This window comes from Apteryx rowi, unplaced genomic scaffold, assembly GCF_003343035.1.
Source record: "Apteryx rowi isolate R43461 unplaced genomic scaffold, aptRow1 scaffold_259, whole genome shotgun sequence".
NCBI lineage: Eukaryota > Metazoa > Chordata > Aves > Apterygiformes > Apterygidae > Apteryx > Apteryx rowi.
In genome coordinates, this window is record NW_020448963.1 from 157,294 (window position 1) to 174,302 (window position 17,009).

Genomic DNA, 17,009 nt, shown 5'->3' on the forward strand with positions numbered 1-17,009 from the left:
GGCGGGGTGAGTACGTGCAGCCTGCATTGTTCCTGCGGATACGCTTGCCTGTCCGCTGGCGTTATCATGGTCCCAACGCACGTGTTTGAGGTGGAGCAGGCGGCTCGTGTGCCTGCTTTGGAAACCTTGCTGAAGGTGGGGAGAATCGGTACGTTCGGTGTAGTATAAAAACAGGCTGGCCTGTGCTCTTGAAGTCCTGTGTGATTGCACCTTGCCGCTGTCTGGAGCGGTGCCTGTTTGCAGGCATAAACCTTAGAGGGCAGCACAGCCTTAATTAGCGCTCCCCTGGCTATTTTCTGTCTCATCTTTGGTATAAATGCTTGTGATTCTGAGTTCTGACTGAGGAGAAACTTGGATAGTTTGTAGCTTGAAGAACTCCTGTCTCTGATGGAAAGCCAAGCCCTTAACCAACACGAGAAAATGATTAAAAGGAGAACTGAAGGCATGTTTCACAGAGTTAGAGAAGATACCATGCTTACTGTAGGAAGCAAGAAAACCAGGGGAGTTGTTTGAGATGTTGCTCAGGGTACAGACTCGTGTTCCCTATGGGGAAGGAACCATTAGAAGTGCTGTTAACACCAAAGGAAAACAGAGTATCCTCAGAGCATTTTTGAACTGCAGTGAAATTGCTGTTTGTTTGAAGTCGATGCTAAGAAAGCTGCACGCATTTGTGGGGAGGGCAGATGCGGGTCACCTCCAGCTCCCCAGAGCCCTTCTGCTTTGAGCAGCTACCTCAAAGGCAGCCCTGGGCCTTTTTTGCTTTATTACCCTTAAAGTTATCATTGGAAGCGGCAGTGCTAGAGCTTGCAAAGCAATTCAGGAGCTGMGTGCTGCTGCTTTACTGCGGGTCCAGCTCAGAGAAGGGTCTCCCAGGGTCCTCAAACAGCAAACAGCTGGGACAGGAGTTAATGTGATGCTTCTCCTTCCAGGCTTGACCCCCGAGGAGAGCCTGCCYTGGGAGCTGCTTTGGGCTCGCTTGGCCCCACTTCCTCTTTTGGCTCTGCCGTTACCGTTTCTATGGATATTTCTTTTTCCTCAGAAKGTCCGGAGGTTTGCTGATGATGCCTCGTTTCATCTGAAACGCAGGGTAGAGCAAGTGTCATCTTTCTGGGGTGGGTCGCCTCCGGCGAGCATAAGGTCAATATTTGGCCTCCGCCTAAGGGCAAGTCYGGCCTTTCGGGAGCTCTAACCTTCACCCTAATCCCAGCTGGTATTTACTGGCCCCATTCCTAGCGCTTTTCCCTCATTCCCCCCCTAAAAGCGCACTTTCTGAGCCAGCATTGTCTTAAAGGATGTCCGGGAAGGGAGTTCCTCCCCATGAGGGGGTCTCAAGGGCTTGAGCCTCGGGGCTTCGGCATCATGCTGTTTCTCACCACATGACATCCATCCTTTCCGCACAGAGTAGCAGGGAAAATGCTGCAATTATTAACAGCTCGGGGTGGTGCACAGCCCGAACGAGGCATCTCTCGCATCCGAGAGCACCAGGCACGAGAGCAGTGCAGGTCCCGGGTCCCTTTGATCGACTTCCCGTTTCCCTGCCACAAATGGCTCGGCTGAGGCTGCCAAGGCAGGAGAAGTGTCCTGGTCAAGGGCTCACGGGTGCTGGCAGCACAGGGCGAGTCACTGCCACCAAAAAAGTCTCAAGGGTGCATTAAGGACAAGGGACAGTTTGGGGGAGAAAAAGGGAGAAAYCGCATCCTTGCATAAGCTTTATTAATTTTTTTTGGCACTTCAGTTGGAAAAGGTTGTGCCGTATCTCACTGTTTCCATATTTCTTTGTCCGGGCAGGGAGAAAACACAGCCGGGGCAAAGCATCCTCCAGCTGTTACGTGCTGCCGCGGAGGAGACGCCGAATGGGCTGCGGCCGAAGGTAGGATGGCGCCRAGGGGCTGCACCCTCATTTTTTGGTTACTGGGGACCCGTCAGCACCCGGCTGCTCCTCGCCAGATCACTTGCGTGGTCTCGTTTGGGGAAAAAGGGCCGGTGGGGGGAATCCTCATGGGCTGTTGCACGAGGCGTCTGGTTCATCCTTGCACAGGAGCAAAATAAGGCAAACGGGGTAGGGAGGGAAAAAAAAAAAAAGGCGTATAACGAAAGTGGTTTAAAAAAAAAAGGGATAATTATGTCATTTGCTCGGCAAGACTCTCTAATTAGCTATCTGGTCCCTTACAAGCATTTTAGTACTTTGTTTCTGCCTCGTCCGGGAAGCCCAGGGAGAGGAAACCCGCCTGCAACGGGTGGGGAAACTGAGGCAGGAAACAGGGACGCGATTCGCCCAGAGGCGGTGAGAAAACTGAGCCTGGCTCTGCGCCTCCGCAAAATCTCTTCCCCCTGCGTGGGCCGCAGTGGGGTTTTTGGTGTGTGCGACCGGAGGAGCGTCTTGTTCCTCTCTCCGAGGAATAAGATGTTTTCTAGTAAACCCACTGAGCCGCCGGGTCAAAGACCCTCTGTGACAGCTACTTAAGGTGGTTTCGCAACGGGGCTTCTCCGTATTGTCCGGATATGAAATAAGCCCCCTGGCCGGTGTCTGCTCCCAGGCCGCCCACCTCCTGGGAGCATGTGGATTTTGTCTGTGTTTCGCAACATGTTTTTGCTTCAAGAGAAGAAGGAAAATATCTCATGACGACACAGTAAGGCCCTTCTTGGGGTCTCTGGACGGGACGACGGGAAAAATTAACAGATTTTGCATGTTTACATGGGGTTGCCTTTCCCACCCCCCCCCGTGCATCGATTCTGGTACTGCTTTCGGCACTTACATCTTTCACATCCCAATTCATTCTCCTCGGAGAGCAGCGTCTGAGCCAACTGAGCAGCGCTCGGAGCTCCACATTAACCAGCTCTAACACCCCGATGTCCGGGCAGAGAAACACGTGCGGATCATTACGGTTTGCCTGGTACTTAAGCAAAAAGAGCCTGTTTTGGTGCAGGCTGGCCCGTCTCTGCAAGGATCCCGTCCTCGATTCCCACCCAGCGAAGGGTTGTGTCCTCCCCCCGCAGCCGCTCGTCTCCCCTGGGACCAAACGCTGCTCTTAAGCGAGGAGGACGGTAAAGCGTTATGACCCGGGGGAAGCGTTTCTCATTTTGGGGACATTTTCTGCCGCCATTGACCTCGGTTGCTCAAACCTCCCGGTCTGGGAGAGGCACGGCCCCTCCAGAGCGTGGGAAACGTGGATGCTCCAGGTGCATTTGGGGTGTTTTCCGCACCGGGGGTGATTGCGAGGCTTGGCTCTACCTCCATCTCCCTCTCCTGTGAAAGGGGTGATGCCGGGTGGCTGGGCAGCGGCATGATAAATCCCCCCATGCCAATCCGGACAGGGAGAGCTGCTCGCTCCGGCTGAGGCAGACTCGCCGGCTTCGGAGGTGACGTTCACCTGGGGGTCTGAGTCGTCGCTCAGCTCCCATTTTTAGGTTTTTATCTGGGGATTTCGGCAGGAAGCCGAGTTAACGGGGCAGCTTCTCCCAGCCGCCTGTAAGGGAGATCACGTCATGCAGAGGAGCGCTGCTTTGTACTCTCCGGTTTTATTTTGGGGAGAAATAAGAGAATCCGCAATGAAGCTAAAGCAAAGGGCGCCGGCACTGCCGCACGGCAATTTGCATTCGGGAACTGGAGCGGGAGGGAAAGGAAAGTTAACCGAGCGCCTCCCGCTGCTTTCTGGCTTGCTCCGGCGGCTGCCGCTCCCTCCTTCCTCTCCGCGGAAGCGCTGCAGCTGCGTCGCTCTCCCCCTCCGAACGGGCCCTCTTCGGATGCAGCGCGCGATGCCGCAGCTTCGAAAAAGGCTTGTCGTCCTTGCACGGAAGCGAAAAACCCCGGAGTGCCGAGGCCGGGAACCGCTCCGGAGGCTGGGCAGCCGAGGCAGGAGGACGCCCCGGCTCGGCTCCAAGGCGCTTTCCCTCAGCGGCGCCCGACTCTCGTCTGGCACTTGCCGCGGCGGAAGGCGCGGGGCCGCACCAGCGCCCGCCCGCGCACCCGGCACAGCCCGGCCACCCTCTCGCACCTGCAGGCTCCTCTCTCGCACCAGCTCCGGGAGCCTGCGGGGAGCAGAGGGGAAAAGCGCCGCGATGCCGCTGCGGAGGGCAGGGGGCCGCGAAACACAGCCCTCCGCTCGCCTTCGGTTTTTTGCACCCCGCATCCCCCGCCGCCACCACGGGAACTTACGGCAAGCCGCGATCCCGGCCCGGGCGACGGCCTGCTGGGCCCGGGCGACGTCGCACCGGCGCGCGGCCAGCTTGGCGTAGCAGCAGGTGCGAAGCAGGCGGCACCTGCGGCGACAAGGGGGGGGGATAAAACCGTTTTCCGCCCGCCGGCGGGCTGGGAAGCGCGGGCAGCACCTCCCTGCCTGTCCCTCCTGCTCTCGGTCGCCCACGAGCAGCTCCAGCCCCTTCCCTCTTTCGCTTCACCCCCAGCCCAGCCGTTTTTCCCACTTTTTGGCTTTCCCCGGGGTCCCGCGGGGCTGCCCCCGGCAGTACCGGTCCATCGCAGCCTTCGAGGCGCCCCATCCCGCCGAGCAGCCGGCGGCGGACAGGTTGGCCACGGTGCTTCCCTCGAGCGCCGGCGCGAAGGTGTGCGGGAACGGCTGCAGCTTCCCGCCGGCCGGCAGCGCGCCTGCAGCGTCGGGGGGGAAAAGGCAGGTTTGTAGGAAGGAGCCCGGGGGGGGCAGGAGGTCTCAGCAGCTGTTTTTGGCAGGGCGCCGAGCAGGCGAGGGGCTTCCCCCCCCCCCCCCCGGGGTCGCCCTGCGGCTCGACGGTCGCGCTTACCGCAGGCGAGCAGCGCCGCCAGCGTCAGCAGGACCCTCATCTTCCTCGGGGCGGGCGGACCGAGCGAGCGGCGCCGCTGGCTGCTCGGCACGGCGGCCGGGCTCTTAACTTGAAGCGCCGCGTCGAAGTTACGCTTCGGCCCCTTTTGCTTTTATACCGCGCCGCGGCCCTCTCCCACCCTCTCCCGGGGGCCACGGCCCGGAGTGACGCAGCGCCGGGCCGGGGTTCGCCGCGTTTGGGGAGGGCGACGCGCGCCGTTTGGAGGAAAGCGCAGCGATTTCTTTCCCCGCTCAACAGCGGGATGATTTAAGCGCCCGGTTAGGACGTTGTTTATTTTCCTGTTAAGTACACGGAGACGAACGGTGCGATCGCAGTTCCGCGGGGAGCGATGCTAAAAATGGCTCGTGCAAACCGAAATCGTATATAAAAGCAGGCGGGCGGCTCCTGACGCGAACCCTCAGCGCCGGCACGTGTGCTTGGGGTAGAAGCGGTAGCGGGCTCTGTAGGTGCCGAGGTTTCGGCGCAGGCAGAGCGCCAGGTTGCGGTCGCACTCGCAGGAGAGCTGGGCGCACCAGGAGCCCCAATCTGCGGGAGAAGGGAGCGCCGGGTGAAGGCGGCTTTGCGGGAAGGGGGTCGTGGGGGGGGGGGGGGCCGGGCTGCTACTCACAGCAGACAGGGTCGCCGCCGTGCCAGCCGTAGCGGTAGCGCTCCCGCTTGGCGTCGCAGCCGTAGCGCAGGAGGCCGTCGTAGCAGGCGTCGTGCTGCTGGCAGCACCTGCGGGAGCGGCGAACCGGCTCGAAACGCCCCCGTTTTCGGGCGGTGGGGGGCTTAAAACGGGGTTTTGGGGGGGGGGGTGCTCACCTGTCCGTGGCGTCCTTCGGCTGCCCGCTGCCCCCCCAGCCGCAGTGGCACCCGTAGAAGGCGTAATGCAGCACCGCGGGGCGCCCTGTCACCTCCGTGATCATGCGCTGCAGGTCCCCGAGGTTCCCGTGCACCGCCACCATGCCTGGAGGGGGGGAAAGCTGCCGGGCAGCGGCGAGGAGGAGGAAGGCTGCGGGCTGCTGAGCCCCCCGCGATGCCGCCTGGCTCGGCGCCCAGCCGGGCCACCATCCTCTCGCATTTGTGCCGCGTTGGCGACCTCTTAAAAACATGTAGACGCGACCAAAAGGAAACTTAGTCCCAGCTCCGTAGAGAAGGAGCTGATTTCTAGGAAACCGTTGCGTGTTTTTGAGAGGTTGCAGCCGAAGGAAGAGGAGGAGATTCAGAAATCAGCTCCCGATTTCCCGGGGAGGCGCCGGTGCAAGCCCACGGCCAGCGCAGGGTGGCACCGCGGCTCCCGGGGACGCTTACCCCCCGCAAAGAGCGCGGCGAGCGCGAGGAGGGAGTTCATCTCCGCCGGCAGGCAAAAGGAGGAGAAAGCGTTTGCTCCAGCCCTGCTCGCCGTGTCCGGGGTTGGGAAAACCTCCGCAGCTCGCCAGGACCCCGGCCCGAAGGCCCTGCTTTATATAGATGGGGCGCTTGGCTCCTCGCCCTCGGACCCGCATTTACCACAGATCTTGCGGAGCGGGATTTTCGGCAAAGGAGAAGGGCGCCGTCCTTCCCCTTTGCAGGAACGCCCAAAATCCCCCCGCCGCGGGCGGCTCTGGGCTCGAGAAAGCAACGCGGTGTCGTTTCCACGCCGGGAGGAAACCAGAGGGTGCAAAGACCCTCGGCCTCGTCGGTGGCGTTGGGATGCGGGCGGCTGTTTCTCGGCAGGGGAAACGCGGGCAGGCGGCCTCCGCCGGCTGGGTTTCCCCCGCTGCGGGCCAGGGCTTCCTTCCCTCCCCGCTCGACCGCAGATATCTGGATATTCACGTGCAAGCAAAGCCTGCCCCGCCGCACTTAAGCGGGCCTTACCGAAAACCACCTGGGAACAAAGCGTTTCTGAGACCTTTTATTGAATTCTTTTTACTGGGACAGGAAACCACTAAAGAAAAGAGAGGAGGAAGAGATAAGAAGTGAAAGCTGGCGTCTCCTCTGGGGAGCTGGGGGATCTATCGCATCCATAACGGGCGTGTGTCCGTCCTTGCCCCGAATGGGGCCTTTCGGAGAGGACGGCTCCAGCAGGGGCTCGGTGCAGTGTCGGCGCCGGGCTTTTCTTCCCTTAGCAAAGGGCAGAGCCGGTCAAAATCTGCAAACTCCCACCGGCCGCCCTTCAGCACTGCAGCTTACTGCCTCTGCATTTCAGTTTGAAATAGAAACGGTAGGATTTGTTGTAGGAATGCAGAGCGCCGGCAAGGCACGAAGCCACCACCTTGTCGCATCGGCAGATCTCGCTCTTGCACCAGCTCTGCTCGTTACCTGCGGGCACAAACGTCGCGTTCTGCCGTGGCTTTTCCGGCCCGGCGGCAGTCGGCTTTGCGTCGCCGGAGCAGGCCGGGCAGCCGCAGCGCGTGCAGCTGCCGGGGCTAAAAGCACAAACGTTTTTAGCCTCTAGCTCCTATTCGTGTCTCGCTCACTGCTAATCTGACGCCTGGTGGGTCGCCGCCACCGCCGCCGCTCGCAGGGACAGGCAGGATGCACCGGGTGCCGCGGTCTGGGGTACTCACCGCAGACGACGTCTCCGTCGGCGACGTCGAATTCGTAGGGGGTGATGAGGGGCCTGCACTTGCTCTCTCTCAGCTTCCGGTAGCAGCAGTCGTGGGCTTGGCAGCACCTTCGGGAGACACCGCGTCAAGGCCGCTCTCCCTCCGCAAGGCTCCGGACGCGGCGAGCGGCGGCGCTTCTCCGCGTACTCACCGGTCGGTAGCGTCCACGGGGGTGCCTCTGCCCCCGATGCCGCAGAAGCAGCCGTACCAGCTGTAGGAAAGCAGGGCGCTTTTCCCCGTCGCCGATTTGACCATCCGCTTCAACTCCAAGACGCTTTCACGCACCGGCGGCGGTTCTGCAGGGGGGCAGAGGGATATGCTGGGACTGGGGCGGAGTGAGGAAGGAGGCAGCCCGTCCCGGACGGGCCCGATGCTGCTGCACGCGTCGGGCGTGGGAATTAAGGCGTCTTTCTGGCGTTGCGGGGAACGCGCGCGGCCGGGCATGCAAGCCCCTCTCTGGACACCTGCATGTGTACTCTTAGGAGTCTTAAGAAAAGGTTAAGGATTATGTTTCCGACTGTTTTTCGGTCTGTTAGAAGGTATTAGCGCTCCCTTTACGTGCTGTGCCCCACTGGCATCCGTTGTGCAGCAGTGCCACGTTGCCAGCACCAGCCCTGGGTTTGGCACGGGCAGAAAAGCAGGTGACAAGAGGCTACAAAACCTCTTAAAGCACATTTGGACCTGGGTGTCCGAAAGCCTCACCGCCGCTAACCGAGACCTCCGCGACTCCGATGGCGCTACGTGAAGCATCGGGGAGAAACCGCAACGTTTCAACGAGTCCCTGATGGCTGCAAAACGTGCACAAAGCCCTCTGTGGGCTCACGGTTCTTTTACGCCAGCGCAAACGAGACCCTGACCCGGCCTGCTGGGACGAGGGCACTTACCGCACGCCAGCAGCACGGCAAGTAGAAAGAGATTCTTCATCTCTGGACAGGACCTGGAAAAGGAAACCGAAACGCTGTTGTCTCCTGTTCAGAGAAGACCTGGCAGTACGGAGGCCGGGACAGACAGAGGACGCGTTCGGACGGCGCTGCGGCTGGAGCGACGCGCTAGCGTGAGAGAGGGCGGTAAAATCCCCGCTCGACTTACCCTGCCTGCAGTTGGGAGAGCCTCTGCCGCCCCTGCCCGAGTGGGTTCACCTTATATAGGTGGAGAGGTCCAGCCCCTCCTCTGCCTGCGCCGGCTCGCTGCCTGCCGTCCGTCTCGGAGCGGGTCGGTCTTGCCGACGGGCCCTTTGCTGAAGGAGGAGATTCCCATCCTGTGCGATGCCGTTGCACCAGCGCTGCCTCGCCGCGACCATCCTTCTGGAATTGTCTTAATTTCAGGCCGACCCTGCTCTCCCAGCTGACGCCGGCCGAGGTCTCCGTTCAAAGGCGGCGGGATTAGGTGGCCGGAGAGACAGGACAAACGTAGTTGTTGCCCAGATGGGGGAAGGTGAGTAGCTGGTGACGTGCAGGGTTTTTCTCCCGTCTCTGAATCCTTGTGCTAGCTACCGACCCGTGACCCTGTGGCCATGGGGCTGTCTCACACGGGTTCCTGGTGTAACGCCTTCCTCATGCCTATTTTTGCCAACTTACGCCCCAAAACCCTAGAGCTGCTTTCCGGAAGACTGGAAATGCCATGGAAACCCCTTTTGAAATGCCTTTTGAATACACTTTGCTCAATCGCTGCGCCTGAGATGTGACACAAAGGCGCAGGGGAAGCAGAAGAGCCGAGGAGATAAGAAACAAAAGCCGCTATCGCTCCTGAGAAACCATGGCGCCGAAAGCAAATGTATTTATGGTATTTGCCCAGCGTATAGGCTGCTCCACCCCGAGTGCTTCACCCTGCTTCTAGGGAAGGCATCTCGCGGGGGCTAAGACCGCGGCTCCGATGGAAATCACTGGAGAAACCCTTTCTTGAATTTCTCGAGAGCCACCAGAGCTCCCCTCCAATGCTGGCAGCGATGTCTGGCCCAGGCCTTTTCCCCTCTTTGACCTTTCGCTTCCCGCTGCCAAGTGGAATAAAAAGCTACACCAGCCCGATAAGGAAAAGATCATGAAGGGCAGTTATGGGTTTGCTTAGGCAGGAGCAAATCCGGTAGGTTGGGAAGGTTGGGAAGCATCAGAGGGTTTACACTGATCTGTATTTTGCAACTCTACACACAGTGGTGGCTCCGTGTCTTAAAGCAGGTCAGCCGGAGCTCTGTGAACTGGTGACGCTCCTCCAGTTTCTCACCAGTCAGTAGGAGCTACCAGACTCCCCACCTGATCCACGAAAACCCCCGTTTCCACTAGGGGCAAGGATAGGATTTCCCCCCCCCCCAGCGGTTTTTAATGATTTGCTCCTCCTCGATGGCATTTCAGGGCGCTCGCCCGCCTTGGCGGTGCAGGTCTCCACGGCACGCCGAGCTCCTCGCCCTGCGGGAGTTTGCTTCTGAAGCTGTTGACCCTAACGGTGAAACACGGAAACCTGATCTCCCCTGGGAAGACCGGTGCAGGTTCACTGCTTTTCTCCTCCACTGGGTTTTTGCTGCAAAGCTTTGCAAATCTCTGCGGCTCTTTGCACCGTCCAGGGGCCTAAATGTTGATCAGGTCTCTGAGAGCAGCTCCACAGGTGGCCTTAAGCAAATCCCCGATTTTAAACCTTGATTTTAAGCTCTGCCTTCTCGTCCCTCTGCCTTGGTTCGGCAGTCTCCGCAGCGGGAATCGCGAAGCAGCCTTGCTCCTCCTAAGGAGAAGAACTTAATCCGGCTCCAAAGAGAGGAGCGATAGGAGCGGGGTGAGGCCGCCCGTGAAGCTGCGGCTATCTGCAATCCCCCGCCAAGGATTAAACCCCCCGGGGTTTAAATGCCACCTGGGGCCGTTGCCGTCCGGCTGGATCTCAAACCTTTTCCCCCTTTCCGCGTAGCAGACGCACGCGGGGCTCGGTGCAAGGCAGAGGGGTCAGGCCTTCGGGGCGCTCTGATCTGCGCATGTGTTTGGGGTAACGTTATTGAACAGCCTGCCAAAGGAAGGAGGCGATAGCACTGTTTTCCTGCGTTTTCAGCATGCGGATACTCCTTGATCTTCCCCCACGGCAGGGCGGAGAGCCTGGCTTTGACTGCCGATACCTTATCTCGGTTATTTATTGCTTGCTGCTTGCCCCCCCGGCGCGGGAGACAGGGCAGCCGCCCGTATATTAACTTATATTTAACTTATATTTAACGAGGCCTTCTGCACGGCGCCGTGCGCTGTCCTGCTGGCCCGCAGCGGGACGGCGCGGCCACACCGGGCCCGTCGCCATCCCCCTCGGCTCCGCGTCCTCGCCCCCCACAACATGGCGGCTGCCCCGCTGCGGCCGTTGGCGGCGCGAGCCGGCCGGGAGGACTGGGGGGTCGAGGGGCGCTCTGGCCAGCCGCGTGCTTCGCGTCTCGGTGGTCCCCCGGCGGGGCGGGGCGTGCCGGGCCCGGCCGGAAGTGGGGCGGTCGCCATGGCAACGCGGCGGTGTTTGCCGGCGGGCGCGGGCGGCAGGTGAAGGGAAGGCGCGGAGCCGGGCTGTGGGGTCGGGGCCTAGTTGTGGGGCCAAGCTATGGGGCCGGGGCCGAGCTGTGGGGCTGGGGCTAAGCCATGGGGCAGGGCTGTGTGGTCATAGCCTGGCTGTGGGGCAGAGCTGTGGGGCGGGGGCCAGTCTGTGGGGCTGAGCTGTGGGGCTGGTGCCTGGCTGTGGGGCCGAGCTGTGGGGCTGGGGCCTGGCTGTGGGGCTGAGTTGTGGGGCTGGGGCCTGGCTGTGGGGCTGGGGCTAAGCCATGGGGCAGGGCTGTGTGGTCATAGCCTGGCTGTGGGGCCAGGGCTATGCTGTGGGGCTGACCTGCGGGGCCAGGGCCTGGCTATAGGACTGGGTTTAGGCTGTGGGGCTGAGCTGTGAGGCCAGGGCCTGACTGTGGGGCTGAGTTTAAGCTGTGGGGCTGTATTATGGAGCTGAGGCTTGTCTGTGGGACTGTACTGTAGGGCTGAGTCTTGGCTGTGGAGCCAGGCTGTAGGATCGGGGCCGGGTTGTGGGGCTGGGGCCAGGCTGTGGGGCAGGGCTGTGCGCTCAGGGCCTGGCTGTGGGGCTGGCGTTGTCTGTGGGTTCAGGACCAGGTTTGACTGTAGGGCTGCGACCTGCTGCGGTGCTGGAGCTGTGCTGTGGGGCTGGCGACCCGAGCAGGGTCTGCTCCCCAGCCTGCTCCACTACGCTGTGGGGCCGCAGGCTCTCCCAAGCTCTGCTCCGCACGGTGTCCTGCCCCATCCCTGACAGCCGTTTCCCCTCCCACCCCCTCCAGCAGTTCAGGCAGCCCACGCCCAAAATGCGCCGGATTTAAACATCCCGGGTCGCCTTCTCACGGTAAATCTCCGATATATGTAGCAGCTGCTGGAGTGACACGAACCCTCGTGCGGGAGAGTCCGACCGTGACTTCTGGCAGGTTGTTTGGGTTTTATTCCCAAACCGCCAATGTAGCGGCGATAGTCGATAGCTGCTTCAATGCATTTGGGAATCCCTCTTTGGAGTACGCGGGGTTACAGCTTTTAGCTTTCCGTGTTCATTTTGTTGCCTTGGAGTTTATTTGTTAGACGGGGTAAATCAAACACCCCCCCCATCCCTTTGAGGCGCTCCTAGGAGACTCTGGTGAGTCACTCGCGCTGCGCGTCCGCGTTGCTGCTGGCCGTAGCTCTGCCGTGCTGCGCGAGATAAACAGACCACCGAAGCGGCCGAGGGACGGATCCGGGGCTCCTGGAACGGCTCCGTCCCGCCGGCTTGTCGGGGCACGCTTGCACGCTGCGACTGTGTGTCTTTGCTAGGCGTTAACTTACTGATCGTTTCCGTTTCACCGAGACAAGAGGTAGAGGAGGAATAGTGTTAAATAACACGTTGCTGGCAAAAGGCCCGAGAGCATCTATTTTCCGACTCTTTCTTATTCGATGAGGGCAGGGGAGCCTGAGCGTGGGTATCCTGCTCGGAGTAACAGACAACTTGTGCTTTTGAAAAAAAGACACTGGGTTACGAAGGTAGATTCACAGACAGGTTTTCTTCTGAAGAGTGCTGAAAAGCCAAAATAAACCAGCCACTGATGGGGGTGTGGGTTGTTCCTTTTTTTTGTTTGCTTTGGGGAGATTAGCAGCAGGCAGGTCTGGAAGTAGCTTTTACAAATTCTGGAGAGTGGCAAATGATCTCATGCAAAATTTGCATTTTTTTCCCCTTGACCAATCCTGCTACATAAACCACAAAAGAAGGAAGAAGAGGTAAGTGTCCCCTGTCTCGGTTCTCCGGGATATCGTTGCAAGGGTAACGACACTTGCCAGCTCCCTGGACTTTTTGGCTGCTTCGTCCTTGGAAAGCAAAGTGGTCTGAATGAAGCTTAAGTTGGGAAACATGGTAGTATTTGGCTTCATCTTTAACGGAAGGCCTATATCAATCTCTATCAAGTAGARCAGCTTTTGATCGGTGGCAAAGTCAAAATGGGTTTCTCTGTATTGAATCAGACATACTCAATCTCAAGGGTCTTTAAAGAAGAGATTTTTAAAAAATGATATGTAGTCAGTCTTTCTTACCTTAAAGTCCACACTGGGTGCTCAGATTGCAGTGCAGGAACAGCAGAAAGGCCAGATCCGTACTTTGGAGTTCACTCATCTGCCGTTTCCACTAAGTTTCTAGCGTCAGAAAAGAAATCTGTTCTCTCTGCCCAAAACCTGTCTTCAGGCTGAAAAGCGCACAACTTCCTAGTGCTCTCGATCAGCTTGAAATGATTTGATCTGCGACAAAACTAGCACCTATGAATATATCCTGCCGTCTCTGAATCTGCCACTACTGAACCGTAGGATTGCTGTCTGCCTACCCTGTGGTATACTGGATTTGTTGCTACTGTTAGATAATACACAGCATAAAAGTGGAAGCTGTAGGGAAATTAAACTTTCTAGAAGTCTTCTGGCCAATTCCCGTAACTTTTCCCTCTACTACCCCATCTGCAGGTGTCCTGAGAAGCAATGGCCACAGCGGCTCTTCTGAACTTAGCACCATCTGACCGCTACTTCCCTTCGAGCACAGCAGCTGCTTTCTGTTGCACAAACGCTATCAACATGCACGTGACCAGGCCAAAATCTGCCAAGGGACGCACGCGGTCAAGCTTCAGTTACTCTCACCGAGTGGAAGCCTGTCCGTGCAGAGTGCCATCTTCCCCTCCGCCGGCAGCTGCCCGTGAATCGGGAAACAGCCAGAGAACGTCGTCGACGAAACCGGTGTTCCCGTCCGGCCAGGTATCTCCTGAAGAAATCCCGGAGCTCCTGCAGCAAGTGCCTTTGAGGACCTCCTCTTCCCTGAACAAGTACAGGGTGCTCCCTTCCATCGGCAGGAAAGGCTTGGAGAACAGTGCTGTGGAAATAGTAACTGAGCAGACCAACAGACTGAAAATGAGTAGAGGACAGGAGGAAGCTCAGAAAATCAAACCTCTTTCTAGAGAACAAGGATCCACCAGCATAGTGTCAGAAACCGAAGAACCTACTGAAGAAGGCTCACAAGCTCAGTGTCCTCCTTCTGAGAAGCCGGGAAGGAAAATGAGACAAGAGAGCTCGTTGTCGTCCACTTTAAGTTTGGAAGAACCATCAGAAAAAGAGCCAGATTTGCTGCTTGCTATTAGATCTCCATCTGGTCAAAGATTTGAGCATCATTTCAAGCCTACAGACAGTCTTCAGACAGTCCTTGCTGTGGCAGAACAGAAAACCACCACCAAATACAAACGCTGTAGTGTTGAAACCATGGAGGTACCTAGAAGGAGTTTTTCTGACCTTACGAGGTCCCTGCAAGAGTGTGGAATCCTCCACAAGTCGGTATTGTGCATCCTACAAAACGAGCAGCAAGAGGCAGATCTCTCGGGGTACGAGAACTGCAGCACAAATCCCATCGCACCGCTGTAGGTAATTCTGCTGACTGGGATGCGTTACTTCTTGTCAAGCGGCCCCAAAACTGAAACGATCTGAAGTTTCGTGGGCCTCCTTCTTGATCTTGCTGTCTTCCAAAAGCTTCCTTTGAAGCAGACTTGTGTATATAAAAGGAGTGTGTTGAAATATTGCTTAATATTGCTTATACCTACTGCATTAACCGGATCTTTTTTTTGTTTTTTACATGTACAATCATAAATTACTTCTTGAGTGCCACCAACTTTTGGCCTGTTTGCAACGGTCCATTTTCTTCTTTGAAGACTGATGTTTCTGACGTGTTCTTTCCTTGGAGTAGGAGACCTCTTCTGTTGTCTTTTTTATATTTCAGGAATGTACCGCTTCCCAGAAGGGATTCTGATTCAGAATAACATATTTGGGAAGATGGAAATAGAACTGTTTTACTTTGTATGACTGTCTTCAGTAGATCATCATCCTAAAGCATCTTCTTGACCTCAAAAGTGACTGAACTACAATCAAATCGGAAAACCATCTGAAAATAAGAGCAATAACACATTAGAGTTGGTAGATTATTGTGAAGTATTAAATGCAAGGTCAATGGTAATATACCTTTGAGAGCTCAGCTATTCCTGGATAACCTCAGTGCCTTGTTTAGGAGTGACTATATTGTCCTTGCTCGAACAAATGATTAATTTTTGGCTGTATTGGAGAGTAGCAGGATTTTCTTCCTCTTTAGTTTTTCTTCTCTCGTTCAGCTGGCATGATTCATAGTTAAGAATGGATTGCCTCCCTGGGCTGCTGTTACAAAATACTGCCGTTTAACACTTCTGCAACTGAAATGAGTTAGCTCAAGAAAGTAAGTGATGCTTTGAGAGGTTTTTTTTTAATATATTAATTGGATTTGTCTGGGGAATTGGCTCACCCAGTAGGTCACATTTTCCTAAACCATTATGGCTCTTTCAGAGTTATTCCATTTAAAAAGTCTGCTAGAGTAACTTGGCAGGTTTTGGTATAAATACAATGTGCTTGTGTTTTAAAAAACAAAAAACCAAACATCTGCTGAGTTTCTGATGGAATTCCTTACAGTTCCAAGGCAATAATTAACTCGGACAAAACCGGCTTAGGCTATGGGAATGGACAGCCTGCCAAACAAGCAGGCTAGTTTTAATATTGTAAGGTAAAACCAAGGTTTTTTGCCTCAGTGTAACTGCCAATTTGGAAAAATAGTAATAGGAGAAAACTCATTCTGGTGTTGACCGAGAGCATAAAATCTTATCTCAAGCAACTATTCAGGGTCCACCCGCTTTATAAAAATAGTATCTGCTGAAATAATAGGCGGGTGGTAGTAATTCAGCAGTAGCAATCCTGGTGCCTTCAGGGAGAGGGGCTGTGAACGCCCATGGGTGCTCGTCATCAAACCTCTTGGGGAGCAATGTGTTTCACTGAAACGTTCAGGAACAACAGGAACAAGAATGAACTGCACGAACCACTTTCTGTATTTAATTTGGTGTTTGATGATTAATGAGACGCTTGGATGAACCAGCAGTGAGCTGTGCCAGCACACTCTTAAGTTTGAACCTGCTAATGGTAAGGAATGTCATACCCCATTTTTAATGACTCTGCACTATCATCTAATGATCCCTGTCCTTTAGGGTGATGTTTTCCTCTTTAAAATGGGATTGCAACATGCGATCAGACGGTATCCTTTTTTACTTCCCCTCTGCTACTGGGAATCTAGCTCTTTTTCCCTACTTTCATGTCTCTGAGTGCGTCACACATCGCATCTTTGCTGGGAATAAGGAGCAGGACTGTAGGGAAAAGAGCACTTGTTGCAGGTAGTCTGAGTAGCCACTAAGTTGATCTGTTCAAACCAGCTCTAAAAATGCGGCTTTCTCTAGCTCACTAGTCAAGACAGGAGGAAGAACATCAAATCAGGGTTAGCATGTAGCAATTGTCACCTGATTTTATGTACATAATGTTACATTTCACTTAAGTTTTCAGACTTTTCATATTGTGTGATAGGAAAAAAAATCAATAAAACCTTATAGGCTGAAACTTAAAGTGATTTATGTGAAGGGGAGGTTTAGCTATCACATCTCCTCTTAAACAGCAAATGCAATTAATTTGGCTGTAAATACACACACACATGAAGTAGTGGTGCTTCAGCTCAATCGCTGCCTGCTGCCAAGGACCAGAGAAAGAGCGACCGCTACACGGCTTTAAAAACAGACAGACAGAGGCTGATACATCAACCAGAATGCAAGAAAAGAGCAACCTGAATCACAACGGAAAGCAATTCTCCTTCCTGAATATCTCCATCTAATAGAGGGCCTGATGAGACAGCTTGGTCTTCTAACAAACTGATGCAAGCTATAGCATCTCCAAGAAGCGTGTTTTAACTCAAGTACTTTCTTCTACAGCAGTGAAAAACCCTCCCTCCCACAGTTGTTTCAACAACTGATCTGAATTTGAACTGATCCTAACCATGCTGCCATCCATTTGATCTTCTGCTTCCCTCTGCTTGCAGCAAAACGCTACTGTCAAGTGTTTTTTTCCCCAAAGCAGAGCTGGCAGCAGGCATCAAAGGCTCTGAACTTGCTGTGCTCAGCACCTCTTTCCTTGAAACGTCTTGTTCCGTACACGCAGGGGAAGTCTTAGCAGTAACGCACTAGGAGGGAAGAACAGTATTTATCTGGCCTCATTCATTATGCAGTATCATTTCACATTATCAGTTCTT

The 17,009-nt window shown here is 55.9% G+C and overlaps 4 protein-coding genes across 4 annotated transcripts; 1 reads left to right on the forward strand and 3 right to left on the reverse strand.

The window, feature by feature from the left end:
- The first annotated feature begins 1,487 nt into the window (after window positions 1-1,487).
- UBXN10 (UBX domain protein 10) lies at window positions 1,488-15,221 on the forward strand. Its single transcript, XM_026067399.1, has 2 exons — window positions 1,488-1,870; window positions 13,349-15,221. Exon 2 carries the CDS (start codon window positions 13,364-13,366, stop codon window positions 14,288-14,290), a length of 927 nt encoding a protein of 308 aa, XP_025923184.1. The 5' UTR covers window positions 1,488-1,870; window positions 13,349-13,363; the 3' UTR covers window positions 14,291-15,221.
- On the reverse strand, window positions 3,893-4,795 carry LOC112966864 (basic phospholipase A2 Cdr-12-like). The gene is made up of 4 exons (XM_026067401.1): window positions 4,756-4,795; window positions 4,468-4,603; window positions 4,157-4,260; window positions 3,893-4,029 (listed from the first exon to the last, which is right to left on the reverse strand). The coding sequence occupies exons 1-4, from the start codon at window positions 4,793-4,795 to the stop codon at window positions 3,893-3,895; spliced, it is 417 nt and encodes a 138-aa protein (XP_025923186.1).
- Window positions 5,213-6,145, reverse strand: LOC112966865 (basic phospholipase A2 Cdr-13-like). Its single transcript, XM_026067402.1, has 4 exons — window positions 6,106-6,145; window positions 5,617-5,761; window positions 5,423-5,529; window positions 5,213-5,340 (listed from the first exon to the last, which is right to left on the reverse strand). The coding sequence occupies exons 1-4, from the start codon at window positions 6,143-6,145 to the stop codon at window positions 5,213-5,215; spliced, it is 420 nt and encodes a 139-aa protein (XP_025923187.1).
- Window positions 6,488-8,306, reverse strand: LOC112966863 (phospholipase A2, membrane associated-like). Its single transcript, XM_026067400.1, has 4 exons — window positions 8,267-8,306; window positions 7,534-7,678; window positions 7,344-7,450; window positions 6,488-7,095 (listed from the first exon to the last, which is right to left on the reverse strand). Exons 1-4 carry the CDS (start codon window positions 8,304-8,306, stop codon window positions 6,950-6,952), a joined length of 438 nt encoding a protein of 145 aa, XP_025923185.1. The 3' UTR covers window positions 6,488-6,949.
- Window positions 15,222-17,009: the final 1,788 nt, after the last annotated feature.